This window comes from Chelonia mydas, chromosome 8 (assembly GCF_015237465.2).
Source record: "Chelonia mydas isolate rCheMyd1 chromosome 8, rCheMyd1.pri.v2, whole genome shotgun sequence".
Lineage (NCBI taxonomy): Eukaryota > Metazoa > Chordata > Testudines > Cheloniidae > Chelonia > Chelonia mydas.
The window spans coordinates 104,699,926-104,719,718 of record NC_057854.1 but is presented as its reverse complement, the minus strand read 5'-3'; the positions used below and the strand labels follow the sequence as shown (position 1 = coordinate 104,719,718).

Genomic DNA, 19,793 nt, shown 5'->3' with positions numbered 1-19,793 from the left:
CATAAAGGAGTGGTCAGTATCATTGTCCTCATTTTACAGATTAGGAAACTGAGGCAAAGGGAGGCAAGTGACTTTCCCAGGGTCAGCCAGCAAACCGGTGTCAGAGCCAGGAATTGAATTTAGGTCTTCTGAATCTGAATCAAGTGCTGCATCATGACTGTGTGAGAAGAGAGACTGCCATTTAATGTCCCCATCCTCTGCATTATCAGATACTGTCTGTCAAACAGTTATTCATTTCTAGAATACAGACCGAACTATTTACATCTAGTGTAGTCTATATAATGGAGAGAAGGGACGTTTTATTATTTATGCATTTATTTCATTATGAAATGGGGGTTGGGTAATTGTTTAAATAACGAATGGGTTTCGTTTGCCCCAAGCAGAGTGAGGAAAGGATGAGAGGAGGTTGCCGGTCCTGGTAGCCCATCTCCCCGTGCTGCCTGTGGTGTGAAATACCAGGCCGTTTGTGCGGGCCACCTCGGCACCATGGGCAGCTCCGCCCTTCCCTTCGTTCTGAACGTTGCCAGAGATTTCCTGTAATGTCTGGAGAGATGCAGGCTGCACGGAACTTGACTCTAAGCAGCTGTGTGATAGTGAATTTTAACATGTTGTTACAAGCAACCTTTCCCTGCGTTTCCTCCTCAGTCTCAGCTGCCGGCGATGTATCATTGTGGGAAACGGTGGAGTTCTTGCAAATAAGTCATTGGGGTTGAAAATTGATGACTATGATGTTGTCGTCAGGTGAGTCCTCGGCATCCTATTTTGGATATTTTTTATTCATTTTCAGTATAGCACAAATAGACTGTAGAGCGGTTCAACCTCCATTGTTCACACATTGACCAGGAACAATCGCCATTGGTAGGGGCACTTACAATGAGGTGTAAAATAAACCAAGAATGTACAGATTGTCCAAATTCTAAATGTTCGTGGTGGTCTTGACGGGGAAGGTAGTTTGTCTCACTTATCCCACAAGTGCCTCCATGCTGTCCCTTCCATCATTCAAGCTGTGACCCTCTCCTTACTGCAGTTCTTCCCGAAGAGTCTCCTCTTCCATGATGCCCGCAGTGTGTGTGCATCAATACTATTGAATTAGCTGCTATTACAGAGCTGCTCCTCGTTAGATTCCGTAGGCCAGGTACTGTCGTACACACATGCACGGCGTTGTCCAGGACCTACCGCTTCAGAGCAAGGCAGGAGCAGAGCTGTGTCCTGCCCAAGATAAGAGAGTCTGCGGCAGAAGCTGCTCACTTCTCCCCTCCCTTGCCCTGGACACTGGGAAAAGTGCTCTGAGTGGGATAAATCTTTTCCACCTCGCGCCCCCTGGCAGTATGTGCTTAATTCTTTGCGATGGTCTTGTGATTACTGTTCCTTTGGGCTGCACTGTTCTCGTAGGGCCCCTCCAGGGACTCCGCCTCTGCTCAGAAAGCAGGAGGAGGAAAGGCTTCAATTCTTTGCACTAAGCCACCCACTTAGATTTAAATCCAAACTACCTCCAATTTAATTTCAAAATGAGAAACTCAATGAGGAGTTCAGTGGTCTGGCAAAAATAAACCCATTCCTATCGCTAATAACTGGAAGGGTTTCCTGTAGTGGGTCGTTTCCACACCCAACATGACCCTTCTCCTCACATCAGTAAATCTGAAGCTAGTCTGTGGCCTGGGATGAGGAGGGTGGTATCTGAGCATCTGTGCTGGCAGGGAGCTGGGATAGGAAGTGAAAAGGCAACCTTAAAGGTTAAGTGAAGCCAGGTGCTCAGCTGTGTGAGTGAGCGGGTGAGAGCAGACATCTTCTTAAATGTCTCCACCTGCTTGCTTGAGTCCCATGGAAGTCCGGGGAAGGAGAGGTGCATTCGTTCTGGGCTGCTTGGCTGCATTAGCAGGCTTTGCAGGAACTAGACCTGGGAGCTAGGAGGTGGATCTCTGCGGCAGAGAAATATAGAGAATCCATTGGTGCAGCTAGCAGATAATGCAGGGGCCCAGTCACATAGTGGGGTTCTGATTGACTCCTCACAGGGCTTGGACCAGTTTTCCTGAGGTAAAAACAAAGGCAGACTTGCCCTGGCAATCCCAGGCTAGCGCCACTTGGTGCTCCATGAAAAGAGGAGTTTGAGCTGGTCTGAACTATGACACTCAACTGACGGGGGCAATCCCCACATGCTGTTCAGTGCAGAAGTGCCTCCTTTAAAGCCTGGGCACCTCCAGGGGCTCCTCCATGGGATAATATTGACAGTTTGGTTTATGGTAGCATTTGGAGGCTTCAGTCAGGGATTGGAGCCCCGTCATCTAGGGGGTGCATATCCATGAAATAAAGACAGTCCCTGTGTGAGCTGGCTGGAATTTGAAGCTAGACAAATTCAGACTGGAAATAAGACTTACATTTTAAAGAGTGAGGATCAGGGGAGGCGGAAGCTCCCTGTGAATGAGAGGGCAGAAGCTTAGCGGGAGAGGGAGTGAGGGGAGGTACTGAGTAGTGGGTGAGGCAGCCAGGTCCAGGCCTGGAAGGGGGATCCCGAGGGTTCCAAGTCAAGCAAACAGCAATAATGGAACCAGGCTCTGCTCCTCCACCGGGAACACAGCCTGAAGTCACTGGGACTCTGCACCAAAGTCAGATGGGGCTTTTGAAAATTCCACCCTTACGTGCCCAAGTATGAACTTGATTTCTTAAATCAAGTGATTGAGTTTTGACATTTTTGGCCTGTGTATAAGAAGTTCCCAATAACTTTAATTTCTTGAAAGTCTTAATAACTTTTTACTGTTAATACTGTAGGAATTTTGTTTTAAAGTGACAAAGATTTTGTGTTACTGAGAAAAGTTTTAATAGTACAGACTAAGCCCCGTATGCTGTAAACACTTTAAGCATATGAATAGTCCTACTGACTTGACTCTTCACGCGAGTAAAGTTATGCACCTGCTTAAGTGTTTGCAGGGCCTTAATTTTCAGTATTTTGTTTGTTGTCTATAGCAGTGTTGTGCAATTCAGATAAGTCACTTTAGCCGTAGTGGCTCTTAAAACAACACTATTTATAATTTACTCCATAATGATCTTTTGTCTAAAATTTCAAGAGCACAAATTTTCCAATTAGTTTTCCAAAGCCCTAGCCTGATTTAAATCGTTGGAGCTGTTTTTTGGTTTCTTAAATCAAGTGTTTTACATTGCCTTGACTGGAATTGCTTCATAATGAACCTGACTGATAACAATAAGCTATGGCTGTGGTTAGGCATAGTGCTGGGTTTTGTGGTCAAGGAAATCACTGCCCAATGGTTGCTACCTCACCAAACATATGTGAATGTAAATGAGAGTCTCTGGTAGTTTATCCTCTTGTCACCCAACAGGCTGAACTCTGCTCCAGTGAAGGGTTTTGAGAAGGATGTGGGTGGCAAGACAACGCTGAGGATCACATACCCTGAAGGGGCCATCCAGAAACTGGAGCAGTATGAGAAGGACTCCTTCTTTGTTCTGGCTGGATTCAAGTGGCAGGATTTCAAGTGGCTCAAATACATTGTTTACAAGGAGAAAGTGGTAAGACTTGGTCTGTGTCCCTTAGGTGGATGGGGTGGGGAAATATTAGTACGTCATGATTTTACCGACAGCATTTGGATCTGGGCCCGGTTTCTCTGTCTGCCCCTGCCCAGGTGTCTGCATTTCATTGGATGGTCTGTCACTTCCATGGACCCCGTTTTTAATGGAATACGCTTTGTAATGCCAGCTCAGTGGATCTGGCTGCCCCTGTATAATCTGGGCTCACACCATAAGAATGTAAGAATGGCCATACTGGGTCAGAGCAAAAGTCCATCTAGCCCAGAATCCTGTCTCTGACAGTGGCCAGTGCTAGATGCTTCCAGCAGTTGGAGGTTTAGAGAAACCTGGAGTATGGAGTTGCATCCCTGCCCATCTTAGCTAATAGCCTTTGATGGTCCTGTCCTCCATGAATTTACCTAATTCTTTTCTGAACCCAGTTCTACTTTTGGCCTCCACAACATCCCCTGGCACCGAGTTCCACAGGTTGACTGTGTGTTGTGTGAAGAAATACTTCCTTTTGTTTGTTTTAAACCTTCTGCTTATTAATTTCATTGGGTGACGCCTAGTCCTTGTGTTATGTGAAAGGGTCATTAAAACTTCCCTAGTCACTTTCTCCCCACCAGTCATGATTTTACAGACCTCTGTCCTATCCCCCTTAGTTGTCTCTTAACAGTTTAACTTCTAAACTGAACAGTCCCAGTCTTTTTAATCTCTCCTCACAAGGAAGCTGTTCCATGCCCTGAATCATTTTTCTTGCTCTTCTCTGCACCGTCTCCAATTCTAATATATATTTTTTGAGATGGGACAACCAGAACTGCACGCAGTATTCAAGAGGTGGGCGTACCAGAGATTTATACAGTGGCACTGTGATATTTTCTGTTGTATTCTCTGTCCATTTCCTAATGGTTCCTAGCACTCTGTTCACTTGTTTGACGGCCGCTGCACATTGAGCGGATGTTTTCAGAAAACTATCCACCGTGACTCCAAGGTCTCTCTCATGAGTGGATAAGAGCTTATTTAGACCCTGTCATTTTGTATGTATATTTGGGATTATTTTTCCAAACAGAATGACGGGGTCTAAATTAACTGTTACCACTCATCAGTGGTTGACTTGCCAGAGTTTATGCCCCTTGAATGAGTCTCACTATTAATCTTATGAATCTTGTTACAAACAGTGAATTTAATTGTATACCGATCCCAAATTATGTGAAAGGGCGAGTATTGATTTTAATGTATTTCATGGATTCATAGAGTTTAAGGCCAAACTGGACCGTTACAGCGTCTCACCTGACCTCCTATATATCACAGGCAAGAAACAAGAACCAATGGCTGGAAGTTAAGCCAGAAAAATTCAAATTAGAAATAAAACACAGATTTTTTAACAGTTTGGGTGATTAACCACTAGAGCAAGTTAGCACGGGAAGTGGTGGATTCTCCATCTCTTGATGTCTTCAAATCCAGACTGATACCTTTCTGGAAAGTATGCTGTAGCCAAACACAAGTTACTGGGCCAATACAGGGGTAACTGCATGGAAAAGTAATGGCCTGTGATATACAGGAGGTCAGACCAGATGATCTAATGGTCCCTTCTGGCCTTAAACTCTATGCAATCTATGAAACCACACACAGAAGTCTGAGAAGAGAGGGAGGGGGATCTGTGTGGAAACCAGCTTCCACAGAGGGATTGAGCTATTTTGTCTGACGTGCCACCCTCGCAGGCTGCTCTGTATCACATTTCACGTGCTTAGTCCTGATGTTCTTTCTTCAGCTGCTGGAGAGTAGATACGCCAGCACAGGGTGTGGAGCGTTAGATCAGAATCTTCAGAAATGTGGAGGGGAGGCCAGAGAAACAATATTCTCTTCTTCCAGTGATTGACCACGTGGATTCCACTTATGATGCCAGGCACCTGAGATCAGATGCTGTTGAATATCAGTATCTGGGGCCACCCCTGTGTCCTGGATGCTCTTGTGCCCTTCCCACCCCAGGCCATAAAGGGAAGACCTGGCCCAGTCATCACATCAGATCCTTTTTACCATCCGTGGCTGCCTCTTACTGTTATAGCCAACAGAGTCATCAGCCCAGCCAAGGCAAAGATAGCTCCTGAGAAGGAGACCCTCTCCCCTCTCTTCTGCCACATAGTCTGTGCTGACCTCTGATCAGCAGATTTAACGCTGTGGTCAAGAGCCATGTAGAACCATTGGCTCCATCCTACCCCCTTGCGCCTCTTTGGCAGCTCTCTCTCTGGTTTTGGGACACCTGGAACCAAATAACATCTGACCGGTCGGTCCTGGAGGTGATAGACTAGGAGTACTCTTTCCAGTTCCTCCCTGCCCCCTTCCCTGTCCCTCCTCAGGAACCAATCTCACAGGACATGGCTAAGGAAGAAAGTAAACTCCTGTCTGCAATTCGGAGTGCCCTGGGAGTTCCAGGGCCAGGGAGGTTTATTCACATTATTTCCTGATCCCAGACAAGAAAGAGGGGGCGCCCCATTCTGGACCTTTAATGTCTCAACAAACCCCCTTTGTTTCAAATTCAGGATGGTGACTCTAGCATCCATAATCGCCACTGTCGATCCTCAGGACAGTTCATGCCTCTCGACTTGCAAGATGCCTGTTTCCATACAGCTAGTCACCCAGCTCACAGGAAATACCTCAGGTTCCTGGTGGGGAAGTCCCACTATCAGTCCAGAGTGCTTCCCTCCACGGCTCCCAGAGTACTTACCCAAGTGCCTGCTGGGCCATGGCAGCCCTCCTGCAGAGACAAAGGATACATGTATACCCAGACCTCACCAGCTGGCATATTCGAGGGCAGTCACCTGAACAAGTGAACAGCTCCAGCCAAGTAACTCTAGTGCTCTTCGCTGCTCTGGGTCTCAGTGAGCAGAGGTGCCTGTTCTTACTCCTACTCAGGGGATAGCGTTCATAGGAGCAGTGTTAGATTCCAAAGCAGCAAGTGTTTACCTACCGCAGCAAAAGTACCACTCGATACTGAACCCTGTCAGTCAACTCCAGACACACCTGAAGACCTCATTTAGAGCCTCACATGCCTCAGGCTCCTGGAACAAAAGATGTTTGGTGAGATCTTAGAGTTGTTTCTAATTTTCACTTGAACCAAGTAATCCATCTGCCAGTTTTCTTTCCTAAGCCTCACATTAGCAAAGGGGAAGCTAAACTTCACACCCTCGATGTTGTGAGGTCCTTCTCCTACTACCTGGAGAGGGCAAGACCCTTCAGAAACTCTCCCAGGCTGTTACTGGCCTTTGTTGACAGGATGATGGGTCAACCTGTGCTCACCCAAAGACTATCCAAATGGGTGTCCAACTATATGTGTTCCATGACTGTCCCTTCCTTGTTACTACAGAGGCCTGTATCATCTGGATTCTGTCTCAGTGAAGGGACTGAGGGGTAGTTGAGCTTACTCCACTTTTTATACCCTTAAGTGAGAGGGGATGTGGTTCCAACAGGCGTGGTTCCAACAGACACTGCTCTTCAAAAGATGCTGATCTCACACCAGAATCTCATTCCACCAGAATCAAAATCCATGTGGATCACACATCTCCAGGAACCAGTTACTGAAAAGTAACTGTTGGTTCGATAGTTGTTCTGGCCAGGAGGTGGCCAAGTGGCACGCCTGCTCTAGTCAGCCAAAAAAAGCCAAACAAACAGAATAACAAATCAGAAAATGAAAGATTATGTATACTATGTTCAGAGCAGACAGTTCCTGAAACCACCAGACCAGCATGTGCGCACCCTTATGCAAACTAGTTATATAAGGGAATGGAATTGGGGCTGAATCAAAGATAGTTCTTTGTGCATCATTTCGTCAGAACAAGTTACTGCATTTCATACGTTCATAGATCCCAAGGCCGGAAGGGACCACTGCGGTGACCTAGTCTGACCTCCTGCATAGCACAGGCCAGAGAACTTCCCCAAAATGATTCCTAGAGCAGATCTTTCAGAAAAACATCCAGTCTTGATTTTAAAAAGGCAGTGATGGAGAATCCATCATGACCCTTGATACATTGTTCCAGTTGTTATTTACCCTCACTGTTAAAAATGTACACCTTATTTCCAGTCTGAATTTGTCTAGCTTCAACTTCCAGCCATTGGATCATGTTAGACCTTTCTCTGCTAGACTGGAGAGCCCACTGTCAAATATTTGTTCCCCATTTAACTATTTATGGACTGTGATCAAATTACTTCTTACACTGCTTTTCATTAAGCTAAATAGATTGAGCTCCTTGAGTCTGTCACTATAAGGCAAGTTTTCTAATCCTTTAGTCAATCTCGTGGCTCTTCTCTGAACCCTCTCCAATGTATTAACATCTGTCTTGAATTGTGGACACCAGAAATGGGTACAGGATTCCAGCAGTGGACGCACCAGGACAAACACAGAGGTAAAATAGCCCTTTTGGCCACAGTGTCGCACTGGCAGCTCATGTTCAGCTGATTGTCCACCATGACCTGCCAAATCTTTTTCCAAGTCCCTGCTTCACAGGATCGAGTCCCCCCTCCTGTATGTATGGCCTCATTCTTTGTTCCTAGGTGTGTATGTTTACATTTAGCTGCACTAAAACACATATTGCGTGCTTGCACCCAGTTTACCAAGCAATCCAGATCACTTGTATCAGTGTCCTCTTCATTATTTACCACTCCCCCAATTTCTGTGTCATCTGCAAACTTTCTCAGGGATGATTTCTTTTTCTTCCAGCTCATTGACAAAAATGTTAAATAGCCTAGCACCAAGAACCAACCCCTGCAGGATCCCGCTAGAAACCCACTGATTTCTGATGATTTCCCTGTGTACGATTAAATGTTGAGACCTACCAGTCAGCCAACTTTTAATCCATTTAACGTGTGCCATGGTAATTTTTTAATCAAAATGTTGTGTGGTCACAACTGAAATGTCTCACAGGAGTCTATTACATCAACACTGTTACCATTATCAACAAATCTTGTATTCTCATCAAAAAAAGATATCAAATTAGTTTGAGAGGATCTATTTTCCATAAACTCATGTTGATATTAATTGTTACCCTCCTTTAGTTCTTTATTAACCGTGTCCTGTGTATGCTGCTCTGTTATCTTGCCTGGGATCAATGTCAGACTGACAGACCTGTAATTACTCTGCTCATTCCATTTACCCTTTCTAAGAATTGGAATAACATGAGCTTTCATTCCAGTCGTCAGGAACTTCCCCAGGGTTCCAAGACTTACTGCAAATCAACATCAACAGACTGAGTAGGCTCTCTTCCCTCAACATTTGGCACATGGTGGTAAAGAAGCCAAGTGAGGGCAAAGGTTTCACTGGAAATTGGCAGCTTCCAGACTTCCTTCTCTTGTAGTAATAACCATGCTAACACTTCCAGCTGCAACCTGAAGCACAGAAGGAGCAGCTTGTGGAGTAAGTGCCTGAGGCATCAGGAAATTCTTTGATAGTAAAAGTCTGGAGGTGAGTGAGCCTGCTTGCAAGTGAGGCCAAGTTCAGGTTTTTGCCCATTGTATAGGCATGTCTGTCTGGCGCACTGCACTGTGCAATGACAAGAGGGAGAGGGAGCCAGGTGCAGCTGTTCTCCAGCAAGTATCAGCACTGCAACAACAGGCAGGGATATACTCTGCCCCTTCTAATCCTGACCTGCATCTGCCGCCTGTCACCTGTAGGGATTCAGTAAGGTTGATCTCTGAGTAATGCTTATGGATGAGGGACATTCAAATGCATCTCTCTCCTTTGAAGTGGAACGTTTCCCCTCCCACCACATCTTGGTGCTGAGGACTTTGGGAACCAGTAGTGGAGGAGGACTTTGGTTTCCTTTTCACTTGAAATAAATACTCTTGAGATTCCTGTTTCAGAGCCACGTTGTTTAGTCAGTAGGCTGTTCTTGATCGCAGCTGAATATAGAGTTGGTAAGTGCCTGGCTCCCTGGCTGGATTTATCATGCCACACCATAGCCGGACTCCTCAGTGCTACAAGAAGACAGACTATCTGAGTGCTTTTTTTGGAGGTTCCCTTCTTCCCTCGTTTGGTAGCCCTGCCATATTACCTGCTTGCTGGGGTTGACTGATAACTTTGCTGCTCCTTACTCCATTGCACGTTTCTGATCTCTGACTGATAGGGTTTGTTTGAGATCCTCCATCATATGCTATCTCACACCTCTGGGAAAAGCTGGGAAACCACCTAGTTGGGCCAAAGCAGCAGCTGATTCTGTAGGATTAAAAGATTTTCTCTGCTGTGCACTGAAGAGGAAACTGCTTCATTAGAGGGATGGAAGGTGAGTCCAAGAGCAGAGAGGGAAAGCCCAGAGATTCCCCACCTGTGTGTTACTCTTATGCCTCCAGATCTTTGACCAGTCAGGTTACCAGGGACAGTTCAAACAGTCAGAGGTGAAGACTAAATGTTGCTGTCCCAAGAGGTCTCTTTGGAAATGGACCAGTGTCTGTGCAGCTGCATTGTCTCAGGTGAGGGTGCAAGGTCCTACTTTCAGGCTGTAGCACTCCCGGTGAATAGCTTCCTGAGGTGCTGATGGGTGCCGCCTGGGATTGGTTATGTGATTCTCGTGTCAGCTGCAAACGAGCCACTGAGTGGCACAGTACAGAAGAGCCTCTCTTGGCTCTGGCTAGTATTGCTCATATCATGGCGTACCTGGGTCCCATTCGGGATCCCCAAATGCCACAATTGAGATCAGCATTGTTCCCTCAGTATACCGGGGGTGATGGTGGGAGGGCATTCTCTGCTAGCTCCCTCACCTGGTCTGGAATAGCCCCTGATCTGTTTATGCGGCTTTTGGACAGAGTGCTGCTTGAAGGTAGGTATTCCCCTTGTTTTCCTTTACTGATAGCATTGGCATCAACTCAAAGTCTCTGTTTGTTTCTTTGGACACACCTTCTGCACACTGCTCCTTTCTCTCCTGTGCCCTGCAGAGTCAGGGAGTAGGGCGTGGAGGTATGTGAGGTGGCGGGCTGAACAAAGGCTTCACCGTTCTGTGCCTAGGCATAACCTTTGCTGTCATTGGAGCCTAACAGCCCTGAGCGGGCGCCCTCTCTCTGCTGCTGACTGCTCCGGCACTAGTGCACTTCCAGTATCGAGTGTGTGCAATGGCTGTCTTCTCTTGGCGCACGCTTTTCCTTGGCTCCTTTGCTGTTTCCCACTTGCTGCCTGTTAGGTTTGTTCTCATTAAAATTGTAAAGCAAACAGGTAATGTGTCTCTCCCTCTGAACAGACAGGTGAGATGCTCAGTCAGCCCCGCAGCTTTGATTTATTGGAGAGGCTCGTGCCTGGTGATGCTCAGCCAGGTGGGGGTGCTCTTCAGCTATTTGTTGGACTTAGGACACTGCAGCTGGACCCTGTAGTTCCCCCTGAATTTCAAAGACGACACTAAAGCAATTGCTGCAGCTTCCTGAGCTGGGTAATCACGTCTTGGAATCTCTCCGCAGTTACTGTGCTTTCCAACCTCTCGGGCGCTGCCCTTAAACCTATTTTTAAATTTAAAAAATTCCTATGTGCTGCAGTTAGCAGAGTTTTTCTGAAGGTCTCTCTTGAGTGAAGCTAGGCTTTGGGATAAAGCCCTGATCGGCAGAGGCCAAGAGCTGTTCTGACAAGAAACATGGGACCAGTTTATCCAACACAAGAAGCTGTAGTTTGGAAAGTAGCTTTTAAAATCAGGGTGTGAGTGGAGTGTTGTTGGACCTGTGTACAGGTGGGTCCCTCCCCCGTTGTTGGTGATCATCTCCGATGTGAAGAGCAGGCACGAGAGGCTACAGGACTCTGAACAAGCCCACGTGCAGCGTTACACCCCACGCTACATCTGCCTGTTCTGGGGTAACTGCCCAATGGGAGAGGACAGGCCCTGGGCTCCGGGGTGTATTGTTATTGAGGGGAGGTGGTTGATTTGGGAAATGTACTTAGAGGTTGTGCCTGTAAGCAGGAACCTTTCCACTGAAAACCCCTTCGCAAACTGTGTCCTTAGGGGAGTGCACTGGGAAGGCATTGCTGGTGACTAAGACAGTTTGTATGCACAAGGAGGCTTGCAACATGCCTGGGTCAGCAAAACCCTTTTCAGGTTGTGGTATTTCCAGGAGCGCAGCAAGCTACAGAAGATCAATTCCACCCACAGGATTTGGAAGCACTCCCAGGAGCAACAGTGAAAGAGAACCCGACAGTCCTTGTCTCAAAGTATTGCAGTGCCAGACTCAGGGCAGCTGAAGTGTGAAACGTGAACCAAAGAAAACACCCTCCGCAACTCACCTTTCAAATCTGGGGGGTGCTACAGCAGCGTGGCTGCACTCAGGCAGCTATAGCACGTCCGGTGAAGATGCTCTATGCTGATGAGGGAGAGCTCGCCCACTGACATAGTGCTGTCCACACCAGCTGTCAGGTCGGTGTGACTAATGTCGCTTGGGGGGTGGCTTATTCACACCCCAGAGCGACATAAGTTATATCGACATAAGTGGTAGTGTATGTACAAGCCCTGAGGTTTTAAATGCAGAAAATTATAGTGAACCTGGACAGCAGCTGTATTGCACATGGGGAAGAGATTCAGGACCACAGCATCCTGAGGCATGAAGTTTCCTGGAGCCCTTATCACTCAAGGTTCTTTTTATAATTCAGTCTGCGTAGCTGTTTGTCTGTCTGTCCTCTACAGCCATGACTCCCACATTAGGAAGTGTTTTTACCCTTTGTTCTTAATTCACCTGCTGTTAACTTAATCCAGTGACACATTCTCATATTATGGGATGGGAGGGATTTATCGGTTATGGGCTCGGTGCGGAAATCACTGGGTTAGATCTTCTGGCCTGTGCTTTGCGGGAGGTCAGACTAGATGGTCATAACGGTCCCTTTTGGCCTTAGAATCTATTAAATGTGCTAAGGCAGCAGTTCTCAACCAAGGGTACGTGTACCTCTGGGGTACGCAGAGGTCTTCCAAGGTGTATGTCAACTCATCCAGATAGCTGCCTAGTTTTACAACAGGCTACTTAAAAAGCACTAGCGAAGTCAGTACAAACTAAAATTTCATACAGACACTGAGTTGTTTATACTGCTCTATGTACTATATGCTGAAATGTAAGGACAATAGTTACATGCCAGTTGATTTATTTTATAATTATTTGGTAAAAATGAGAAAGTATGCCATTTTCAGTACTAGCATGCTGTGACACTTTTGTATTTTTATGTCTGATTTTGTAAGCAAGTCATTTTTAAGCGAGGTGAAACTTGGGGTACTCAAGACAAATCAGACTCCGAAAAGGGGGACAGTCGTCTGGAAAGGTTGAGAGCTGCTGACCTAAGTGATGGGGCCTCCATGGAATCCTTGGAGAGACTGAGCCACAATTTAAAAGAAATCACACAGATTTCCCCTTAGGATAGCATCCCTGAGCCATAACACCGTGCAGTGTGGCAGCAGCCCCTTGGCCTGGCCTGTGGCTCGTCCCACTCTGGGAGAAGCTTCTTGGGGGGGGCTTATTTGTGAAACTGGTATGTTGGGGGTGGTGTTTCATGCGCCAGGGGGGCTGTCAGCTGTGACGGTTGCCCATGGGCAGGGAAAGGAGTCAGAGAAGAGGAAGAAACTTCGATTTTATTTAGTAATTCATGATTCCTGGGAAATCTGTTGTTGTTACTTTATTTTGGTTTTGCCAGTGCCTTTGCTATATCTCCGTCTGAAAAGAGACTCCCTCACGCGGCTCCAGCAGTTTTGCTCTCTGCATTTGCGTTCTGTGCACCAAAAAAGTCTGAACAAGAAATATTTATCCAAGCTGTGTGGTGGTTAATACAATCCAGATTTCAGTCGTTTGGAACGGTGTCATGATGACAGATGTTAATTCAGAAAGGAATAGAGATTGGATGATTTATGCCTGAAATACGTGTGTTCCTTGGCGGGCTTCACAGATTACTTGTATGGTGAGGGCTGTCGGAGCGGTTTGTAGGGCTTGCTCTGCCTCAGAAGACCAAAAGCTACAGGACAGGAGTCAGAGCTACATCTCCAGTTTGCGGTAAGAAATGCTGAGGTAGCCATATGCCCCGTCTTCATTTATCTGCCTGGCTGCTCCCAGTGCTGCTGGTGTCTCCCTGGGAGGGGAGCGTGTTCTCCTCTGAGAAAAGGAAGCTGGCCTCAGAACATGAGTCCTGAATTCCTCATCTGTGGCTCTCCGTAGGCTCAGCGTTCTCAGCCCACCCATTCCGAGTACACACCCACTCTGTTGCCTACGTTCTAGTCTCTGACAGTTGTTAGTGAAGATAAACCAGCTCATGTGAAGCTCTGAGCAGGAGAGGAAGGTGTGTGCTGACACGCTGCACTTCGTCTTTTTAGCACACTGAGTTTTTCCGTGGTTGGGAAGTTACGGAATATCTAGGAGGAACTCTCTTCATGCCTTAACTGGTGCAGCAGTCTTCTGCTGCAGTCACCCATTTGCAGGAGGCGAAAATACCCACAGTTCACAAAGTACAGAAAACACACAACCCCCGGTATGAGTGACCAGACGTCCCCGTATGATCGGGGCCGTCCCGATATTAGGGGCTTTGTCTTCTATAGGCACCTATTACCCTCCCCCATTACTCCCCCACCAACCCAGCTTTTCACGCTTGCTATCTGGTCCCTCTGCACAGGTGGGCCAGCTCTTTTATTTACTGTGAAACAAAGACTTGTAAACTCAAATGTAATCTAGAGTGGGGTTGTGTCCTAGTAGCACACCTTGTAAATAAATGACTTTCGGATCACTCACACCTGTGCAGAGGCGTCAGACTTGATGTCAGGGTTTTACTCAGCATGTTCACACTACAGATCTGAATAGCTTGTGCTGGGTTCATTTATTCCTGTTTAGTAAAGGATTGGAGTCATCTCCTTACCATGCTATTTGGTAACTGGCTTGTTCATGGTCAGCTAGAGTATGTAGATGTTGAACTTCTTCCTTATTTTATTCTTATTACTAATGTGAATGCAGAAGATAAAGCTGGGTAAAGCACAGACTTTAAGAGCCTGGAAAGCCTTTTCCTATTTCGTTGTCCCTGCCTTGCTTATCTGAAAGAAGGACGCTAAATAATTTGTTTATGTAATGGCATGTAATAATACATAATAATACCTTGTTTTTAATGTCATTTTGTAAAGTAGCTAAGAATATTAATACCACCCAGCAAATAGACTGTTTCTTCGCCACTGTAGGGTGCCACACAAATACTGATAGTGTTTCATATCTGCTGCTCTTTGCGACTTTGCTGAAACCATATGTACTTCTCCACTGCGTCATAGAAACACGCAGGTTGTTCCCAGACAAACAGTTTGTTAGGACGCAGACAAGGTTGCAGATGCTAATGGCTTATCCAGCTATTGTCATCATTTCCCCCAAAAGCTCCTTGCATCTTTCTTAAGGGATTTCAGGAAGACTAGAACATTTCTTCAGAAAGTTAGCACCAAAATCCAATTTATAACAACACTGTACATCTTCCTTAACCATGGAGTCACTTGCCTGGATCCGTGATACTTCGCATAGCCTCTGCTTAGCTCCTCGCTGCAGGCAGCATAGCATGTCTTCAGACAAAATAATTAGGCCGTCTTTCAAAAGTGCCACTTCTCCCCTTGCCTGTGGGATACAGGATTAATCAGAATAACGTTCAAACGACGTTTGTTTTGCAGCTGGCCTTAAGGGTGTCATCTTGATGTCCAGTTTCTCCCCAATAATCTCTTTCCTGCAGTGTCCTGTCTCTCACACACTGCGGACTACTGGCTTGTCTACATTACGCGTGGGATCGACAGGCAGCCATCGATCCAGCGGGGGTCAATTTAGCACATCTAGTCTAGACGCGATAAATTGGCCGCCGAGCGCTCTCCCGTCGACTCCGGTCCTCCACCGGAGCGAGAGGCGCAGGCGGAGTGGACGGGAGGGCGTCAGCCGTTGACTTCCCACAGTGAAGACACCGCGGTAAGTCGATCTGAGTACATCGACGTCAGCTACATTGTTCACGTAGCTGAAGATGCGTAACTTAGATCGATTCCCCTCGCCCCCCCAGTGTAGACCAGACCTACATCTGCTCTTGCCTGCACCATTGTAACACCAGGTGCCTGTTAAAACCAGTGGTGTTGCTGGGGATTTACACTGCTGGAACCGAGCTGAACTGGGCCTCCTGGCTCGCAGAGGCAGGCTTGTGCCTCGCTCTGTCCGTGTACAGCTAACTGGAAGCGAGCAGACAAGCCAGGAGAGGAGGGTTGCTCCATCGGCACCTGGCATGCACCGCAGAAACGTTGCATTTTTCACCCAGCTCAGCTCAGCTAGAAAATGCTCGGCTGTCAGGAGGAACGCTCACAAATCCACACGGGTGAAACAAAGTCTGAAATTCAGGGGGTTGTTTGTTTAGTTTGCCACGTGTTCACAATGTATGTTTGTGTATGCAGGGTAGAACTGTCCCAATATCAGCCACAGGAATGCACAGGCAGTCGTGGGTGCTGTAAAAACGGAACTTGTGCTCAATACATCCATGCCACACCCACGTCGCAGCTCACCTTTCACCTCCCAGCACTACTGAAGTTGGTGCCCATTGTGGGAGCAGTTTCCTGGAGGGGGTGCACTGCAAAGTCTGTACCAAGAGGATGTGGTCTTGCTTGTTCTTGATGTGATCCTCTGCATGCTGAGGGTACTGGTCAGATCATATATAAAGTAGTCCATATATTTAATCCACTTGAACTCAAAAGCCTAAGACTACTGCTTGGAAATAATACTCTGCCCTTCCCCAGTGCTTTCCATCCAAGGATCTTTACACACTTGGCAGAGATTAATGAATCAGGCTCATACCAATGTGGTGAAGCGTGATTAGCCCCCTGTACAGTGGAGACACATAGGCACAGAGATGATAGGTAGTTGTCTAGGTCAGGGGTTCTCAACGTTCTTTCTGAGCCCCCCCAACATGCTATAAAAACTCCACGGCCACCTGAGTCACAATTGTTGTTCTGCATATAAAAGCCAGGGCCGGCATTAGGGGGTAGTCAAGTATCAGGGGGTCGCCGGGTTAGTCTGTATCCACAAAAACACCAAGGAATCCAGTGACACCTTAAAGGCAAACCAATTTATTTGGGTAAAAGCTTTTGTGGGAAAAAACCAGTTCTTCAGATGCATCTGAAGAAGTGGGTTTTTACCCACGAAAGCTTATGCCCAAATAAATCGGTTAGTCTTTAAGGTGCCACCAGACTCCTTGTTGTTTTTATTAGGGGGTAGCAAGCTTGGCAATTGACTGGGGCGCCCGTGAATCTATATTGATCAGGTTTTGGCTTCACCCCCCAGATGGCGGGGCTCAGGGGCCCAGGCTTCAGCCCCATGCGGCAGGGATTCCGCTTTTTGCCCTGGGCCCTAGCGAATCTAATATTGGCCCTGCTTGGCAGCCCCCCTGAAACCTGCTCGCGGCCCCTGAGGGGGCTCCAGACCCCTGGATGAGAACCACTGGTCTAAGTTGCAGAAAAAGCCTTAGAAAGAGCTGGCAATAGACTTTGGTTTTCCTGACTCTGCCCTGTGTCGTCTTCTCCGTCTCATTTTGGGGTTGCTCTTGCTGTGGAATCCCCTAGGAAGAGTTCTTCACTGAGCAGAGAGGGGAGGGGTGAAGGTGGAAAAGAGGTTAACGGTAAGTTTGGATTTGGTGTGGCTTGTCAAGAATTCTCTTCACTAGAATCACTCCTTGTTTAGCCATCACTCCCCTGAGAGTGTCAGGTGGGAGACTCTTGCGGGGGAATATGGTGAGGAGTTAGAACAATGAATTCTTGATGTGGAACACGAGGGAGAGTTCTGAGAAGAGCCACAAGAATGATTAAAGGATGGGGGGGGGGGGGAATGCCCTGTAGTAAAAGACACAGGAGCTCAATCTGTTCAGTTTAACAAGAAGGTTAAGAAGTGATTTGATCACTGTCTATAGGAGGTGTCTCGGTGGGAAGAGAAATTTGAAAATAGAGGCCTCTTCAATTTATCAAAGATCTAACGCAATCCACTGGCTGGGAGCTGAAGCTAGACAGACTCAGACTGGAAATAAGGCTCACATTTTTACCAGCGAGGGTCATTAACCCCTGAAACAATTTGCCAAGGGTCCTGGTGGATTGTTCATCACTGGAATTTTTTAAAACAAGATTGGATGTTTTCTAAGTGATGTGCTCTAGTTCAAACAGCAATCAATTCAGGGAAGTCCTGTGGGCCTTGTTAGGCAGGAGGTCAGGCTGTATGAGCACAGTGGTCCCTTCTTTATAATCTATGAATGTATTTCAAGAGGAAACTTTTTATAGCAGAAATGAACAAAAGCCAAAGAGGCCTTGACATACACAGCAAGCGCTGGACTCTGAGGCTGGATTTCAGAAGTGCTTAGTGTTGGCCTCACTCTGCTCCCACCCCTCTCGCTGGAAATTTTACCATCAAGTTCTGTGGGATCAGCCAGTGCTTCGAACTTTCAGAACATCCCGCCCCGGGCTCCCCAGTGAGAGGCAGTTTTCTAAGAGCTTGTCCCCAAGGGAAATTGACTGGCATAGCAACAGCGGGCTAATGACTCTGTGATAGCTGTGAGGTGTAACTCCCTTGGTGGGCCACTGCCCCTCACTACTCCTTACACAAGAAAGTAGTGGGGAGAGAAAATCGGTCCCTGAGGGCTCGTCTACGCTGTAGGTTATGTCGGTACAGCTTATGTCGCTGCAGGGTGTGACTAGGCCACCCCCGAGCGATGGAAGTTACACTGACAGGTAAGTAACACTGACGTAGTTACACCAACCAGCATAGACAACGCTATGTCGGCAGGAGAGCTTCTCCCGCTAACGTAGCTGCAGCCGCTCGGGGAGGCGCTTTGATCACGCGGACTGGAGAGCTGTCCCCCGGCAGCAGAGCACGTTTTCACCTGGCTGGTGGAGCACTGCTCGTGTAGCCTGGCCCTGCGTCATTCCTGTGGGAAAGCAACCCCAGCTCTAATTCCAGAACAGGCTAGTGCTGCCCTACTGCACTGAGTGGGAGTCCTAGAATTTCTCTGCAAACGTTTGCTGCAGCTTTCAGATGGTGCTGTGGGCCTGCTCCTGGTGGGGATTTGTTAGTTTCTTTTGAAATTCCCCTTCCGTTGATGAGCTGAATTCTAGTGCTTATGAAAGTGAGGCCCTCACAGCCAGGCTCAGCTGCCCCTGCTCTTCCAGCCCGGGTCTCCCCATGTAATTCTAACAGTACAGCCACTGCCCCTCAATCCTGACCCACTGCACCTCCCTCCCCCTGCTCATTGCTGAGCTGTTTAGTGGACGTGATGCAGTTTTATTTCTTTTTCCCATTTATAGAATAGCATTTCCTAGGCCTTGGTACCTACCTGTGCTCCTCAGACGTGCAACGTGACCTGGAAAGATTGTAATTCCCCAGTGGGAACGCACTGTCCAGATCTAATCCAGTTACGTCTGAGCAGAAACCTTTTCAGAGCCTCCACAGGCGGTAGTGTAACACTCCTGTCTGTTCCTTGTGTCAGTGTGACAGTGCATGTTTGTGCGGAGATGGGGATCGAATAGCCACATCCCTACCTGAGTGGGGAGAGCTAGGAGGTTCTCAGTGAGCTGTGCAAACCGGGGCGCTGCAGGGTCTTGTGACTGCCACAGCTCTTTCTTTCTGTGGCTTTTTCACTTCCTCATGCCCGCCTTTCTCCCCATTTCAGGCATTACCAGTTACCCTGCCAGCTAATTGCTTCAGGCTTGGTCTACACTCCCGACTTATGCGGGTGAAACTACGTTGCTTAGGAGAGTGGAAAATCCACACCCCTGAGCAACACTGTTATACTGACCTAACCCCTGGTGCAAACAGTGCTGTGTTGACGGGAGCCCTTCTCCTGTCGGCAGTGGTGCTGCCTCTTGGGAAGAGGAGTATCCATGCCAATGGGAGACACTCCCCTGTCGATGGAGGTGTGGCTCACTAAACGGCTACAGCAGCTCAGTTGCAGCCCTGTAAGTGTGGGACAGCTCCTGGAGGCCAGTAACAGTCGTCATAATCAACACAATGTCTACACTAACGCTGTGTCAACCTAACCACTACCTATATAAACTTATTCAAGTTAGTTAAATCCAAAGCAGACTGCAAGGAGTTAGAAAAGGTTCTCACAAAACTGGTTGTGTGTGTGGGCAACAAAATGGTAGATGAAATTCATTGTTGATAAATGCAAAGTAATGCACACTGGAAAATATAATCCCCCTTATACACAAAATGATGGGATCTAAATTAGCTGTTACCACTCAAGACCGAGATCTTGGAGTAATCGTGGATTGTTTTCTGAAAACTTCCACCCAATGCACAACACCAGTCAAAAG

General features: G+C 47.3%; 1 protein-coding gene across 3 annotated transcripts in view; it reads left to right on the top strand.

The window, feature by feature from the left end:
* Positions 1 to 19,793, top strand: part of ST3GAL3 (ST3 beta-galactoside alpha-2,3-sialyltransferase 3) — a 388,593-nt gene that overhangs the window by 281,357 nt on the left and 87,443 nt on the right. For all 3 annotated transcript variants that reach the window (XM_043520913.1, XM_037906926.2, XM_043520914.1), the window contains 2 exons: positions 646 to 741; positions 3,333 to 3,519. In XM_043520913.1, coding sequence (XP_043376848.1) covers positions 646 to 741; positions 3,333 to 3,519 — 283 coding nt within the window. The remainder of the gene's footprint in view (positions 1 to 645; positions 742 to 3,332; positions 3,520 to 19,793) is intronic.